The following is a 15,323-nucleotide window of genomic DNA, read 5'->3' as shown; positions in this document are numbered from 1 at the left end:
TCACGTGAATTATGCGCCTAACTTGTATGATATAGTTCCTAACATTGACACATTATTGTTTTAAATATGGCTCAACAGAGTTCTAACAGGAACACTTGCTTAGGGGTGTTTATAAAAAAAACCAAAATGTGGTTAACCGGTTTTGAAATGAGTCATCCAACAAGTCACTTTGTGTCAAACCTTTTTATTAATAAAGTGACTTGCTGGATGACACATTTCAAACCTTCTTGGATGTTGTTGTCCCGAGAACAACTCATTTGGTGAGACTTTAACATAATTTTGCTTTATAAAAGGGGAAATGAAAGAAAAAGTAGCATTTAGGTACTTTACATAATTTGTTTTCTCTTGTAGTCGTCCAATTAAAAGCAAATTATTATTATTATTATCCACAAAAGCTTCACTAGCTTTAGAAAGTGCTAAGGCCAACCGCAAAAGGAGGCAAATCATGCACATAATAATGTTAATATGATCATAGGTATAACACAATTTAATTAGACAAAATCACAGAGATACTCGTGAACATTGAACAAGGGGATATGACACCAAAAATGAAGAAATAAATAAGAAACTAGCTTTTGTTATCGTAATAATCTAGCTATTTGAAGACTTGTTTTTGCCAAAGGAATTTAGAGAAAGTTGCTTTGTAAGGGAGAATATGTTATCTTCTTTAGTACCACTTGATTGCATTCCTATTTTCTTCTCTCCTGCTTTGGCAGTATTCTGCTGAAAATTAACAGACAACTTATTACAAAAGCCCAAGTAAATTTACCCAAATGAAGTTGCTATAGCATGCAAATCAGGAACTAATAACTAATGTAGCAACATAGCATTACAAAATTACACCTGTCACCTCCCTCTTCTTCGAGATGCATGCATGTTGTATTCTTAAACATGAGGTATTAGTCCATGCATAATATGATTAAAACTTGGATGATAGAGATTTGTTATCAGTGATTTAGCATATTAAAATGAAGATTTAAACATTCTGAAAAAAAGGTATAGAAAATCCATTGCAATAATCTAAATACAGCACAGGAACCAAAATAGCACTCCACAACATGTTAAATTATGTGGAAAAGAAACTTTCTGTAGGACCTCTCATAAACCAACTAAAGTATTTAGCATATGACAGGATGCATAAACATTTGCAAGATCAGTTATTATTTATTAACCACACACAAACCCCATATCCAGCACACAATTAAAACAGTAAAAACACAATACTAAATTGTATAAAAGAACAAAATATCAATCACCAAAAGAGTATAAAGTCATACATAGACAATAGATACATTCACAACTCACCACACATATCATTCTCTACCCCTCAACATCCACTAAATTCCTCCCGAAAAAAATACAAAACACCAATCCAAAACATATTAAGATGCATACATGTAAATCTAAATTATTATTATTAACATATAGTAATACTATTTCCACAAATTAATCAACAATGCATAACATCTTTAGTATGAATCCAAATTGGAAAAAGCTGATTCTACCCTAAATTGAAATAGGTAAAGACGGCAGCAACGAATAATATACACGTACCAGATAGGAAAGACCCAGAATGGAGGTGCAGCGCGCTGCGGCGACAACTCTTCACAGCGGTATCGGTGCGTCTTGCAGGCCTTTCCTTTGCTTCACCCCCTTTTGTCCTGTGTTCTTGGCAAGAACGAAAACAAACCCCCAAAAATTGAAACCAAATCAAGAAGAAAAATCATAATGTGAACCAAATTGAAATCTGAAATGAAAAAGAAATTTTCCCCAAATTGAAAAGGAGATTTTTAGACAAACCATACACATTAACTAAAATCGAAACCATCAAGAAAAAGATTAGTGGGAACCAATTTCAATTCTGAAACCAAAAAGAAAACACAAGATTGAAGGAGTAATTTTTTACATACAAGTAATCTGAACCAAGAAGCTAAGCAGACCTAAGAATAGAACCAGAGGAAGGAGGGAGCAAATCGGATGGACCCACTGGCAAGGGGAAGCACAATGCAGCCTGTACTGACGGTAGAGGGGAACGTCGGCAACGATTCTACGATTCTAGCGCGGAGGTGTGTTTCTTGTTTCTGCTCCTTTTCTGTTCGTGCGAGGTAGAAGAAAAACATCAATCTGAGCTAAATTGAAAAGCGAAACCAAGAAGAAAACTCAACCAAATTGAAAGAGGGATTAGCAAACCTAATGAAGTGGTGCGCGCAATCATGGAGGAAGGGCGAGGAAGTGGCTCAGTGATGGATACATCAATGGGGATGACGAGACTACTGGAATTGACGGAGGGGGATCACCACAGCGGTGATGATTCCAGAGAAGTGGTTTGCGCCCTTACACAATTGACTTCGCGAGAGAAGGAGAGGAGAACGCGCTATATGAATGAAGCTCTTATGAAATTGATTTCTAGCTTTCATTAGATTGCTACCAAGAGAGGAGAACGAGAATGAAGCTCTTACTGGGTGGGGTGGGTAGTGAAAGGGTAGGGCTTTTTTGGGGTTAGATTGAGAGACTGGTGAGCCATTGAAATTGGGAAATTGGGTTTGTGTTGGCTTGGGCTTGGATTAGCAAGAGTCTAGGGTAGTAGGGTTAGGGTTTTTTTTTAAGAATTTAATTGTAATTTTATATTTTTATAAATTTAAATGTGTGCCAAATAAAAGTTAAAACTTAAAAGATGTATTTGTCATTTTTATAAAAAAATTTAAATATGATTTGGTTCAGATTATGTAAATCGATCGAATTGAATCGAATCTCGTACTTATAATAAATTGATTTTATTTTGATTTATTCAAAATATTTTATTGATCGGTTTAATATTTTGTTCAATAACAATATGACACGCGTACCATCTTTAAAAAAAAAAAGATGTTTCTGATGTGTTTACGAGAACTTCTGATGTGTTTATCAGAGTAGTCGCCAAAAAAAATATGGAAAGCCCTTTGGAGTCTGTGATGCCCCCGAAAATATAAGTCTTCATCTGAAAAGCTTGTCATAATGAATTCGCTGTTAAGGGAAGACTGAATAAAAAGTTCTAGAGCATCCCCAATATCTGCCCTAGATATGAAAAAAATAGAGAATCGGTCACTCAGTGCTTGGCAACTTTCACTGGTTAGATACTGGAACCAAGCATTGAAAATTCTGCCGTGGTGGTCGCAAGTGATAAATTAGTCGAACCAAATGTCTTATGAGATGAAGAACTTGGTGCTCACGGTGTTGTGCTGGATGAATTGGGAAGCCAAAAATTTAAAGATCTTTGAGAATAAAATCATTCCTTCTCAACATATATTTGAACAAACCATGACGTTATTACAGGAGTCTTAGACAAGAACGAGAACTTGTAGCGTGACTTTCCTTTTTCTTTCTTTTTTCTTTTCAATTTTCTTTTTTTCTTCTGAGTTTTTTAATTAACTTCTTTTCTTAATCATAACTCATAAGGATATTTTGGAAAACCCACCGTTCTGAATCTAGTTTTTAGTGTCTAGATAGGACGACAACTTATTGTATTCATCTTGTTATTTTAATAAATATTTTCCTATTTTAGAAAAAAAATTAACTTGAGGGTGCATATACTATTTTTACTTATCTAATAACTAACAACTATTCTTATTTCTTAACTTTCCCAACTCCCTTCACCAAACACTATCCTTTGCTCTGTATCCTCATTGTGTTTTAAATTTTCCTTCATATTCACAACCAATTATTAACTCATCAAATTACAAAAACTACTCATATTATCTAAAGCTATCATAATCTGTATGAAGTTATATCATAAAAACAAATGATATAAGAGAGATGTATAAAAAGTCTACTGAATTTAATATCGTGTCTCTGAAATTATATCACATTTTCCTCTGGCAATAACTAACTTGCCTGCGTTCCTTAAAAACACCATCACGTTCAAAGAGCCAACCACAAATGCAGAATGGAGCCGAGTTGAGCCGAGCCGATCCGAGCCGAGTCTGATTGTCAAATGTTTGTAATAAGTATTAACTTGCCCGGTCGAGGACGATCACCATGTTTCCTCCCCCGCCTCCCCCACTACCGCCGCCGTCACCACCACCTGAAGAAGCAGAACTACTATTATTTACCTTAGGCTTCTCAAGCAAGGAGTGTCGGCAATTAGGGCAAGACGAATGCGAAACGAGCCACGTGTCAATACACTTCACGTGAAACCCGTGGTTACACTGAGGAAGCATTCTAACTTTATCCCCTCTCTCGAACTCACCCAAACATATTGGGCACTCCGTCGCTGGAATATTCTCGCCGGAGCCGTACACCGCCACGGGAATCCTCCTCAGGTGGCTCTTCTTGAGCCCCGTCGTCGCCAGCCTCTCCGCCTCTTGCTCCGCCGTCAGCCTCCGTCCGCACCGGAGCGCACACCGTGCTATGGAGTTCAGACCCAAGGCGCACACCAGTGCGCACATTAGCGCCGCCAGGATTATCACCATGTTGGTGTCGAAGTTCGCTTCATTGATGATCGAAGAAGAAGAAGATGATGAAGAAGATGGTGAAATGCTTAACCCTGTTTCGAGAACACGCCGTTGCAATTGCATAGTTTGTAGTGGGAATTTGTCTTCTTTCTTATTAAAGTTTGAAGCTTTTTGCTGAGAATTTTAATGGGGTGTTTCCTCTTTTAGTGAAGTGATAAGAAGAAATTTCAATGGAGTCTCTTTTTGTTTTTTGGGTTCAGAGTTTTTGGTTTTTGGGTTACTACTACTCTGAAGTGTGTGACGAGAAGAGATTCTGATTAGAAAAAGACAATGAACAATAGGAAAAGCATCTGTTTCTGTCTTTTGTTTTTGAGAATTTAGAATTAGAATAGGATAAGGAAAATGAAGGGTGAAAATTTTGAGGGTATTGAAAAGAAAAGTTGTTGTTATCCTAATTGGGGACCGTCCTTGTGCTGCTACAATTCAGGTTTGATTCTCTCAGTTTCTCTCAGAAATAATATGTTCCTTTCTTGTTAATGGAAGAAACTAATTAACCTTAACAAAGTAATGCAACACACACACTCACGAGATTCGCGCGGGGGGGGGGGGGGGGGGGGGGGGGGGGGTATCCTAATTGGGGACCGTCCTTGTGCTGCTACAATTCAGGTTTGATTCTCTCAGTTTCTCTCAGAAATAATATGTTCCTTTCTTGTTAATGGAAGAAACTAATTAACCTTAACAAAGTAATGCAACACACACACTCACGAGATTCGCGCGGGGGGGGGGGGGGGGGGGGGGGGGGGGGTGTAATGATGTGTTTGCTTCCTATATAAGTTTGAAATGCAATTTATATGTTGGTCTTAAGGGGTTCAAGGCTTTAGGCTCAGCAGATGAGAAGATACAAAATAATTTATGATTTGTTTAAGGGCACCAAATTAGTGGATCAAGTGGCAAGCAGTTCAAGACTTTTTATATTTTTGCTAGAGTTATTAATTTAGTTTTAGTTAGTAACATTTGAATTGAAAATTAAAATGATCATTTTTTTAATTTTTTTAAATTGTCTTTAACTATTTTAAATTAGTCCCTAAATATTGTTTTCTAAATAATTGCTAGGTAAGTGTCATAGTGGAAGTGACAATTACAGTGTTGATGTTACGAAGGTGATAAACTGATAATGACGTTAAAGATGGAAAAAAAAATTTTAAAAAAATTATTAAAGATCATTTGATTTTAATAGAAATTATTTTAGATATGAAAAAAATATGTGGTGTTTTTGTTAAATATTGGTGTTTGAGGTACTTTACAAAAATGTGAAGGTGTCAGAAACACTGTTCAACACACAGGTACTATGTTGGCTTTTTAAAAAATGAACTCAGCAGAGATTCGTCACGTGTCGTGTAACACGTAGGTTCTGGGTTGCTTTAGCAAGAATTTCGCACAATTTTTCGAGACAACTTTATGAGATATTTCTAGCAGAGATTTGCCACGTGTCAGCTGAATTGCAACACTCAGGGTACATAATTCTTGTTGCAGAGATTCTTCGCAGGTTCTCAAGGTGCATTGATCAGTGGCTCTAAACACACTAAAGCCACATGTCTTCATCCAAGCAGCACGCAAGCTGTGTGTTAACGTGGCTCCGCCACGTGTCGCCCATGCAGCAGCGCGCAACATGCGTGTCCAGTGTCTCCATGCAAGAGACAGGCCCCACTCCAAAAACAGGCGTCATTTATGGTGAGGGTTGGTGCCGCAAGTGTATAAAAGAGTGGTGGGATTTTGGGCTTCATGTTCGTTTCATTCCATAGTTGAGAGGAAAGCTTAGATAGAGTATTCGTTTTATTTCATATTCCGTTGGTTCTATTCATTGGGTTGAGAGTGATAAATTAGTTTTAGGGTTGAGAGTGAAATTAGAACATTTAAAATAATATATAATTATACGTCTCCTGAAAATTATGTTATCAATTATTTAGAACATCTTAATTATATAAGTTTGTTATTTTGATTAATTTATTAGTATTTACTTAGTTAACATTAGTTTAATAGTTTGTTATTATTTATTTGGATAATATTACTCTAAATGTACTATTAAATATTAATATAAATTAATAATATAATTAATAATAATTTTTTTTCGAAATTAATCATATGCTGTTTTTTTTACTATTTTTGTGTTGTTAGTATGTATATATTTTTTATTATTTATTAAAATATGATATTTTATATTTTAATAATTATTAAATTTAATGAATATTATTCTTTTTATTATTTATTAGAATTCGATATTTTTGTTAATTTTTAAATTAATAAATAAGACACTTATTTTTTTTAAAATTTTCTGTTATAATATTGTGGTGGTTGTTATGTAGTGTAAATTTTAATGATTAAATTAAAAAATAATAATAAAACATTTATACATAAAATTCAAATTTTATGTTGTTTTTTATTTTATTTTTTTATTTAATATCAGTATTTTATTGTAATTGGTATTTATTAAAATTAATAATCAATATGATTATAAACATATATTTTGCTAGTGAATAATATATAATTATATGTTGTTTTGTGTTTTAATATTATTTTTATTTTATTTTCTGTTTTAATTAATAAAATGATGTATATAGTGAAACTAATAAAGAATATAAATGTGAATAATAAGAATTTTGGATTTTTGTTATTATTATTTATTTTAATTTTTGTTAAAAGATGTTATTAATTTATTCTTTTTGCTATTTATTAAATTAATTTCTTTTGCGGTTGAACTTTACCAGGCTAATAGGAATATTCTGCCCCTTAAGCTTGACCAGCCAGAGACGTAGCATCCAGCGATTGACCAAGCCTTACGAATTACCGGATTCTACCAGCTCTCGAAAGTTGAAGTGATCAGAGGGCATTTTGCGATGCTATCTGCTCTTGTGGAAAGGTGGCGGCCGGAGACATATACGTTTGTAATGTCAGTGGGTGAGGTTACAGTGACACTGGAGGACGTGTTACATATATTCGGTCTACCAATCGACGAAGAGGTTGTGAGTGATTGGACTGATAGTAGGCACGACTTCTTGGTCACCCAGAGTCTCGCGATATTCGGCAGCGAATCCCAAGCGAACAGTTCCTCTAAGAGTTACATAAATCTTTTAGGGGTTCGCCATATTAGAGACACACAGTCTTTGGACACATGGGAGTCTGTTATACGCTATGTTAGGTGTCACATCTTCTGTCTGCTGGGTACCACCCTCTTCGCGGATAAGTCGACGGCATATGCCCACGCGAAATATCTACCACTGCTCCAAAATTTCAATCAAATTGGCAATAATAGCTGGGGTCAACTTGTCTCGCGCACCTTTATAGGTTACTGTGTCATGCATCATGGTACGATTGCAAGGAGATGGATGGCCCACTTAATTTATTGTTTGCTTGGGCGTGGGAGCGTATGCTGTGGCTGGCGCCCTTTCTCCGACACCAGCTTGCGCCGGCTAAAATACCGATGGCACGCAGGTAACCATCATTATTTTATTAGAATTTAACTTGTATGTTATTTATGGTTTACTAGGAAGATGTAATTCAAACTATGTGAATAATGTTCTGTGTTGTAGATGGAGTCATCATCCATGGACCCGAAAATAGATGCCTATGAGTCAGGCGTCTATTAGGCACACAATCGAATTTATGGAAGAGGTGAGTATGAATTTTGAGGTTTTATGTTATAATTTACAGTATTATTAATAATCTAATGCCCCTCAGAACATTTTGCAGTTTGTCTGGAGGCCGTATGTTGGCATCATCATTCTTGCTGAACTACACGCACACCTTGATGTCTGTGACACGTTGAGGACATCTACTGTGACTATGACCCTGTCTCCTGCAAAGACGGCATACCCGGAGACCACGCATTTTTCGTGAATCCATTTTATTTAGATAGCTAATCGATTTGGGACAACCTTTTGACTTTTGTCTCAAGGCAGGATTCGCGACCATCGTCGGTCCCGGGCAATCAGACCATGTCTCTGTGTCGCCCAACGGGACAAACTCAACTCTGTAGACCTTCCGAATCTCTGACATCTTGTATACATCGCTGACATACACCTGCCAATTCAGTCGCTAGTTAGCATAGCATGCAATAGCATGGCGACATGGAAGTCGCTCCACCTGAAAATTCCCATGGTTGCACCTCCGTCACGCAAGATCAACAACTAACACTTTTTCACTAGTCATTTCGCGCACCTCAAACACCTCGTTTCGTTTATCAAACCGGTGCACTACGATATTTCCTGCATGCTGCATGTTTGCCTCTATCCGCTGAGTGGCAAACTCAGAGAAAGTAAATCGAGCACGCTTGCACTGGTAAGCCTCAATACTCTTCCGCGTAAACAACTCGTTCAACCGATAATATGTTGCTTGGACGAGCGCCAAGATAGTAAGATTTTGAGCACCCTTCAACACCGAATTAATGCACCTAACAAGATTCGTCGTCATGTGACCCCAACGATGTCCCTCATCAAATGCCAACTCCCACTGGGGACGTTCAATGTTGTCGCACCAACAAACATATGCCTCGCCTCGTTCTTGCAACCTCCTGTAGTTGACATTTTACTCCTCCACTGTTCTTGAATACCCAATGTTGACCACAAGCTTTTGCAAGTGCGGGACCTTGAATTCCCTTAAGAAGTTTCTACCAATGTGCCGAATACAAAACATCCACCATGCTCTCAGAGGTTTCCAATCACCTCCACTACGATTTATTGCGGCCCGAATTGACTCATGACGATCAGAGATTATACCCACGCCGTCTCTTCTTACAACATATGTTTGTAAATTACTGAGAAAAAAGTGCCAGGCATTAGCAGTCTCATCCTTTACAATTGCAAAAGTAATCGGTACAATGTTTTGATTTTCATCTAGCGCAACTGAAACCAAAAGGCAACCTTTATATTTTCCGTATAGGTGGGTTGTGTCAACCTGAACCAGTGGCTTGCAATATTTGAAAGCTCTTATGCATGGATTGAAACTCCAGAATACCCGATGAAGTATCCTAACACCGTCCACCTCTTGACTCTCGTTATACAGGAGTCGTATTTCTATTTGGACTTGTGAACCAGGCATCTTCTGAACCATTGCCAAGAACCACAACAGCAAATCTCGGTAAGATTCTTTCCATCTACCGAAAACATTGGCTATCGACTTCTGCTTTGCCAGCCAAGCCTTCCAATAACTAATAGTGTAGTTGAATCTTGCCTGGACTTCCGTAATTATAGATTTGACCTTTATGGATGGGTCGAATTCAACCAATGGCTTCATACCGTCAGTAATCATATCTGAGTCTAACTTGGAGTGATCTTGTGAGATTGTTTCCATGGAACACGTGTGCCTTCTATTGTATCTCTAAATCTCCCAATAGGTTTTCTTTTGTATTAAGCTGGCTCGGATAAGCCAGTTGCACCCACGTCCATAAGTCTTGCACTTTGCATAGAAGGTCTGTGACTCGGATTCATAAACGACGTAATCGACTCATCTAGAGATATTGTAACTCCGAATTGCCGCAATGACTGATTTTCTTGAACCGTATACCATTCTGATTCTAAACTCCCTATCATCAGGATCAACACCACATATAAGAAAACAAATTTGTCGCTCATCGATCTGCTAAAACAAAATCAAGTAAACATAATACCTATTGCTCACGTACCTATGTTTGTATATTTGGAAAACTCCGGTGCATGCATGGCGTTAAGATCCAAACTATACATAAAAGGTGGAACGTCCATCGGTTGACTAACTGCAGCTGGAACCACTAAAGTTTCCGCCACTGCCTCACCTCCCCCATCGTCATCCTCGTCCTCATCACCAGCTTTGTATGTAGCTTTGAACTCCTCATCACTATCGTCGTTCATTCCCAAGTATGCCTCAGCTCTGTCATCTTACGCATCTGTGTCATGTTTAACCTCATCTGCAGCTATATGCTCAAACTCAACATATAACTCAATCAGTTGTTGCACATGAGTTTGCTGGTAAATATGAAACATCCGCTGAATACTTGTTTTGTCGATGATTAGCATAACCTCAAACAGTATCAGGCCGCCAAATACGACAACCAGATTCCTGTAGAGAATGTTGGTCACCCTCTTTAAAATATTAGCCTCTATGCTTTGATAGAGCCTGTACTGTAGTTTCACGAACGTTATAGTGCACAGAACCACAAACGAAAACATATTCTCACACGCAAAGCACACCCCTGATATGTATTTCGTACGACCTCACCGTTGTGGTAAACCACTATATTTGCAGTGCCCTCCATCGTACTAATCTTGGAGGAAAACACTTATCTCACAACGAAGTAAAATAGTTATGAGCTTTGGTTTTTATAGGCAGAAGACTCATCTCGCAGGCAACGTGTTGCAATGCCATCCAGCCAGCATCTGCCACGTGTGCAATATACAGGATGCGTGTTGAACGAATGAGCGCCACGTTTCAACACGGAGGGTGCGTGTTGCGTGCGATTGTAACACGTGTCCAACACCTTAAGTGCATGCTAAGTCAGCACGTTACCTGCGTGTTGTCCCTGCATTTCTGCGACCTCCACCCACCTGTATATACACAAAAAATCTTCATTTTCAGGTAAAGCTCACTTCTTTTTCTCATATTAAAATTCTTTAGCTTGATTTTAACTTAAACATTAAGACCAAAATAATATTCAACCATATTAGATATATATTAAAATTAGTTATCTAAATTAATTATTAATATTAAATATATATTAAAATATAAAATATATTAAAAAAATTAAACTAATATTTATATAAAAATATATAGTGACTAATTTTAATAGCTGATTTTAATATACAAATAATATTTTAAATAATATTTTATTCTATACAATCGTTTTAGATGTATACCAAAATTATATATCAAGATAAAATATACATTAAAAAATAAAATACACATTATAAATGAGTTATACATATATTTAATAAGTAATTTTAGTATATAAATAATATTTTTGTATTCATATTTTCACAATACAACTAGTAACGCTTATTTTATTTACAATTTGATATCAACGAAATATTAAGATATATTATTATAATTAATTCAAAATAATATATATATATATATGTATATATATATATATATATATATATATATATATATATATATATATATATATATATATGTATGTATGTGTGTGTGTGTGTTTCTTGTATGTCGTGTGTTCTGTTGTCATAAAGCAGCTTAAAGATAAAATCTAAATATACATGACGATTATATTAAATTATACTAATCTAATCTTAACTTAAATCAATAATGATATATTCTAAATATTCCTTTTTCTATTATTTTATTCCAACACGTTTTAAGGATAATTAAATTAATGAAGCATGGGTTAGTTTAGTCACAGAATAAAATTGTTTAGAATCTTGGTGAGGTTGGTTTCAAATCCATTGTAATCAACATTTATTCTACGGCTGTACTATAAGTGCCAATACAAAATGATCTAAATTCTAATCTGCTATCTTTTCTCATTAAGATGGTAGTGGAAACTTCGTTGCCACAGTCTCATTTGACCATAGGCCCTATTATTACTTTTGACATCAGATATCTAATGTCAAAAGTAATAATTAATCTGAAAACTGATAAAAAAAAATAATTAAAAGTAAAGGTTGAGCAATTTAAAGAAAAAAAAAACGTAGTTCCTAAGTTTATATTCGGAAGACATATAAATTTTTTATTAATTAAAAATATAAAATAATTTTTATTTTTTAGAATATAAAATATTTAATTTTTTTATTTAAATATATTAAAATAAATAAATCTTTAAAAGAGACTGTGATATTCTGCATTTTAGAATATAAAAAATATTTTTATATTTTTAATTAATAAAAAATTATTTATTTTTAAAATAAAAAATAAAAAATTTATTTATCGTTTTCTTAAAAAACAAGATACGAAAGTTGATGGAGTAAAATAAAGGGGAAAAGCACAAAACCTTAAAAATATCTTTGATATATTCTATATACTTCACTGTCCACAATAATGGGCAGATACAGATTATATTTTCTCCGATATTTTTCTAGGACCTTCTGATGATGTCGATTCTTGAGGTGCCTGTTGTATATATAGTGTTGTCTCTATTATTGGAAAATCAAATTAAAACAAAAAAGGAAAAGGAAGAAAAGTTATACCTATCATTATTTTAAAGGTTTTGTGAGCAGTTATATCCTAAGCTTCTGTATTAACTAAACCATCAAAAATTGAAAACGATGGGATATGGTAGATCCCCTAATTGAGAGAGAAAAGAGAAAAGAGAGTACTTTTATATATACATGCATGTATAATTTTCTTTGTTTATTATTTTTTTTACAAGATGCATGTATGGTTAATTAGTGGTAATTTTGTATTTCGTTTGATTTTTTACGGTATTTTTTAATTTGGTAAATTAAAAATTAATTTATTATAAATTTAAATTTTATTTAAGGATTAATTGTCGGTTAATGAATTATTACTGTTATGCAAATTTTTAACAAATTTTTTATTAATTCGATATCTATTATTTGAGAGTAAAATCTATTCTTCTTTGTGAATATTAGTTTTAAAATAGATATAAAGACCTTTCTTTAAACAAGACAAAAAAAAGAAAAATATAAACTGAAATTTAAATACTTGAATTAAAAAATTGTAGAAAAAATAAAACCTTGAAAAAAAAACCGTAAACTTCAACAAAATTAAAATACTTTGAAATTAAAATGATTAATTTGAAATTCAAAAGAAAGGAAAATAGTATATTACAAAAAGAAAATAACTTGTTGAAAAGAAAATTACAGAGAATATAAATGAAAAAAAAAGACATGAAAAGAATTCTATAAAGAAAGAAAGTTCTTAGCACATTCAAAAAATTATCGAAAATATGAGTATGCGAGAATATTTTTTGAAATCGAATTCCAACCTTTATTTCTTATAAATTTTGTATATTTATAGACTTCCTCAACCAATCAAATTTCATCACATGTTTCATAAAGTAAAACTTGAAAAGTAACTATTCCCGCTAGATACATGTATTGTGTAACCGTCTTCAGACTTGAGCTGTCTTGACTATCGATCCTAACACTGTTTTAACTCCTTTGTTTCACTTTGATAAACTTCATTGAACCAAATACATTTTTCCTATCGACCACCTTACTCTAACAAGAACTCATCACGCTCAACAAGACTTACTGTGTACAATTTTCGACGCCGATTACACCATCTTCAATTTATAATTTATTTTATTTGACTAACAAATTTTCCCCTTAGAATTAAAGCGTCCATTGAAAATAATTCTAAAAATAAAATACTTAATTTTAAATGAAAGAAATTTCTTAAATGTTAAGATTAATTAAAGATTTGAGTAAGTCAGTTCAAACGTCTCTTAACTGCCCATATCTCCACAATTCCGTTAAATATGCCACAATGCACATCCCTCATTAATTACCATCTTCTCTCTCTTTCAACTTCACTTTTTCAAGAAAATTTGAGTTAAAATTTAAAATCCTTCATCTTCAAACAAAATTTCAAAAGAGTTTTATCACTCTATTTCGCACTCTTCCTCTAACATAATCATTGCAAAAAAATTCAAACTCTCAACTTCTCCATACTTCTTAATTCATTCTGGTAAGTTTCAGCTTTATTTTATATGCTTTGATTCATACATTTCTTCTTTTTCAATTTCATTAAATAAATTTCTCACCAAACTTAATTTTATTTTTTCTGTTACACAAAAATGGATAAATCATCTTTTCTTACAACCTCCTCAACTAAGATTAAAGGAAAACAAACTGCTGAGTAACCAGAAGAATAAGCTACCACCAAAGTTTTCGAACATTCAAGTTTAAAAATATTGTCTTACACAGCAGATACAATCATTGAGGATCCAATTGACATAAAGAAGGACAAGAAAATCATTTTTCCATTTTCCGTCGAAAATAAACTTCATTGCTTCTTGACTCTTTTGAATTCTCCCGATCAAGGAAAAAAGGTTTTCCACTATTTTTCTAGTATCGAGAGTCAAGATTTGCTTATCAAAGATGACTTATTTGTAGCCGCTTTTGTTGAAAACAAATGACCATTTCCTCGATTGGTACCGAAGATTAGATTCTAAAAAACGAGAAGGATTAAAATTTTGAGGTTATGACCATTTTAGACTTTTTTTTCTACCAACAACACATTATTAGATGATTGGGGTTGTACTATATTTCTAGAATAAAACTACTAACAACTTTTATCTCACTTGTGGCATGGTCAGGCCTACACTCTTCGATGTGGCAGCTACTTTCGATATGAAAGCTGAAAAAAAATAGCACATTGTTGGAAAAAGCTCTTACAGAAATTCATCAAGCACAATATAGGAGCTGATAATAGTCTAATTACGGATGACGAACATGTTGCTTTTCTATACTATTAGCTCAATACCATTATATTTTGTTCAAGAAGTGTCTCGATGCAGAAGCTATTTCTCCCATTAGCTGCTTTGATTCATGAAAATTGCATATTTAGCTTAGCCAAATTGCTTCTCGGTAATCTCTATAATGAATTACGGCAAATGGTTGTTAGCCCTCAAAGCAAATCCTCAATCAGTGTTGGGTCCCTTTGGCTGATGCAATTATGGTTGAATACCATTTTCGAAAAACACATAAAACACAAAGGGATTGCTTCTTCTGAGATACAAAGCATTGAAGGACTCTGATTGGTCAGCTTGCAACCAAATTTTACTAACTCTCATTCCACTAGTGAACTTTTTTGGGAGGCTTTTTGGAAACTTCATTCATATAAGTATTTCCAAAATAAAAATTCAAAACTTGCTCCCTTTGTCGACCAAAGATGTGGACCAACCTAGTTTCGACACCTTTTATTCAAAGAGAGGAGAATGGG

At 34.3% G+C, this 15,323-nt stretch overlaps 2 protein-coding genes and 1 long non-coding RNA gene across 3 annotated transcripts; all 3 read right to left on the bottom strand.

Annotated features, from left to right (window-relative positions):
* Positions 1 to 549: 549 nt before the first annotated feature.
* Positions 550 to 2,658, bottom strand: LOC130973215 (uncharacterized). The gene is made up of 3 exons (XR_009084061.1): positions 2,191 to 2,658; positions 1,555 to 2,092; positions 550 to 720 (listed from the first exon to the last, which is right to left on the bottom strand). It is a non-coding gene; the product is annotated as an uncharacterized LOC130973215 (long non-coding RNA).
* A 548-nt stretch (positions 2,659 to 3,206) lies between these two features.
* Positions 3,207 to 4,992, bottom strand: LOC130973214 (RING-H2 finger protein ATL74). The gene has a single exon (XM_057897651.1). The coding sequence runs from the start codon at positions 4,551 to 4,553 to the stop codon at positions 3,987 to 3,989; it is 567 nt and encodes a 188-aa protein (XP_057753634.1). The 5' UTR covers positions 4,554 to 4,992; the 3' UTR covers positions 3,207 to 3,986.
* Positions 4,993 to 9,011: 4,019 nt separating this feature from the next.
* LOC130975487 (uncharacterized) lies at positions 9,012 to 9,776 on the bottom strand. The gene has a single exon (XM_057900278.1). It carries the CDS (start codon positions 9,774 to 9,776, stop codon positions 9,012 to 9,014), a length of 765 nt encoding a protein of 254 aa, XP_057756261.1.
* Between the last annotated feature and the right edge of the window lie 5,547 nt (positions 9,777 to 15,323).

Source organism: Arachis stenosperma, chromosome 4, assembly GCF_014773155.1.
Source record: "Arachis stenosperma cultivar V10309 chromosome 4, arast.V10309.gnm1.PFL2, whole genome shotgun sequence".
Lineage (NCBI taxonomy): Eukaryota > Viridiplantae > Streptophyta > Magnoliopsida > Fabales > Fabaceae > Arachis > Arachis stenosperma.
This window is presented reverse-complemented; position numbering and strand designations above follow the sequence as displayed.

Excerpts from the sequence above, each read along its gene's own strand:
- LOC130973214 (XM_057897651.1), bottom strand. The coding sequence starts at position 4,553 with ATGCAATTGCAACGGCGTGTTCTCGAAACAGGGTTAAGCATTTCACCA.
- LOC130975487 (XM_057900278.1), bottom strand. The coding sequence starts at position 9,776 with ATGGAAACAATCTCACAAGATCACTCCAAGTTAGACTCAGATATGATT.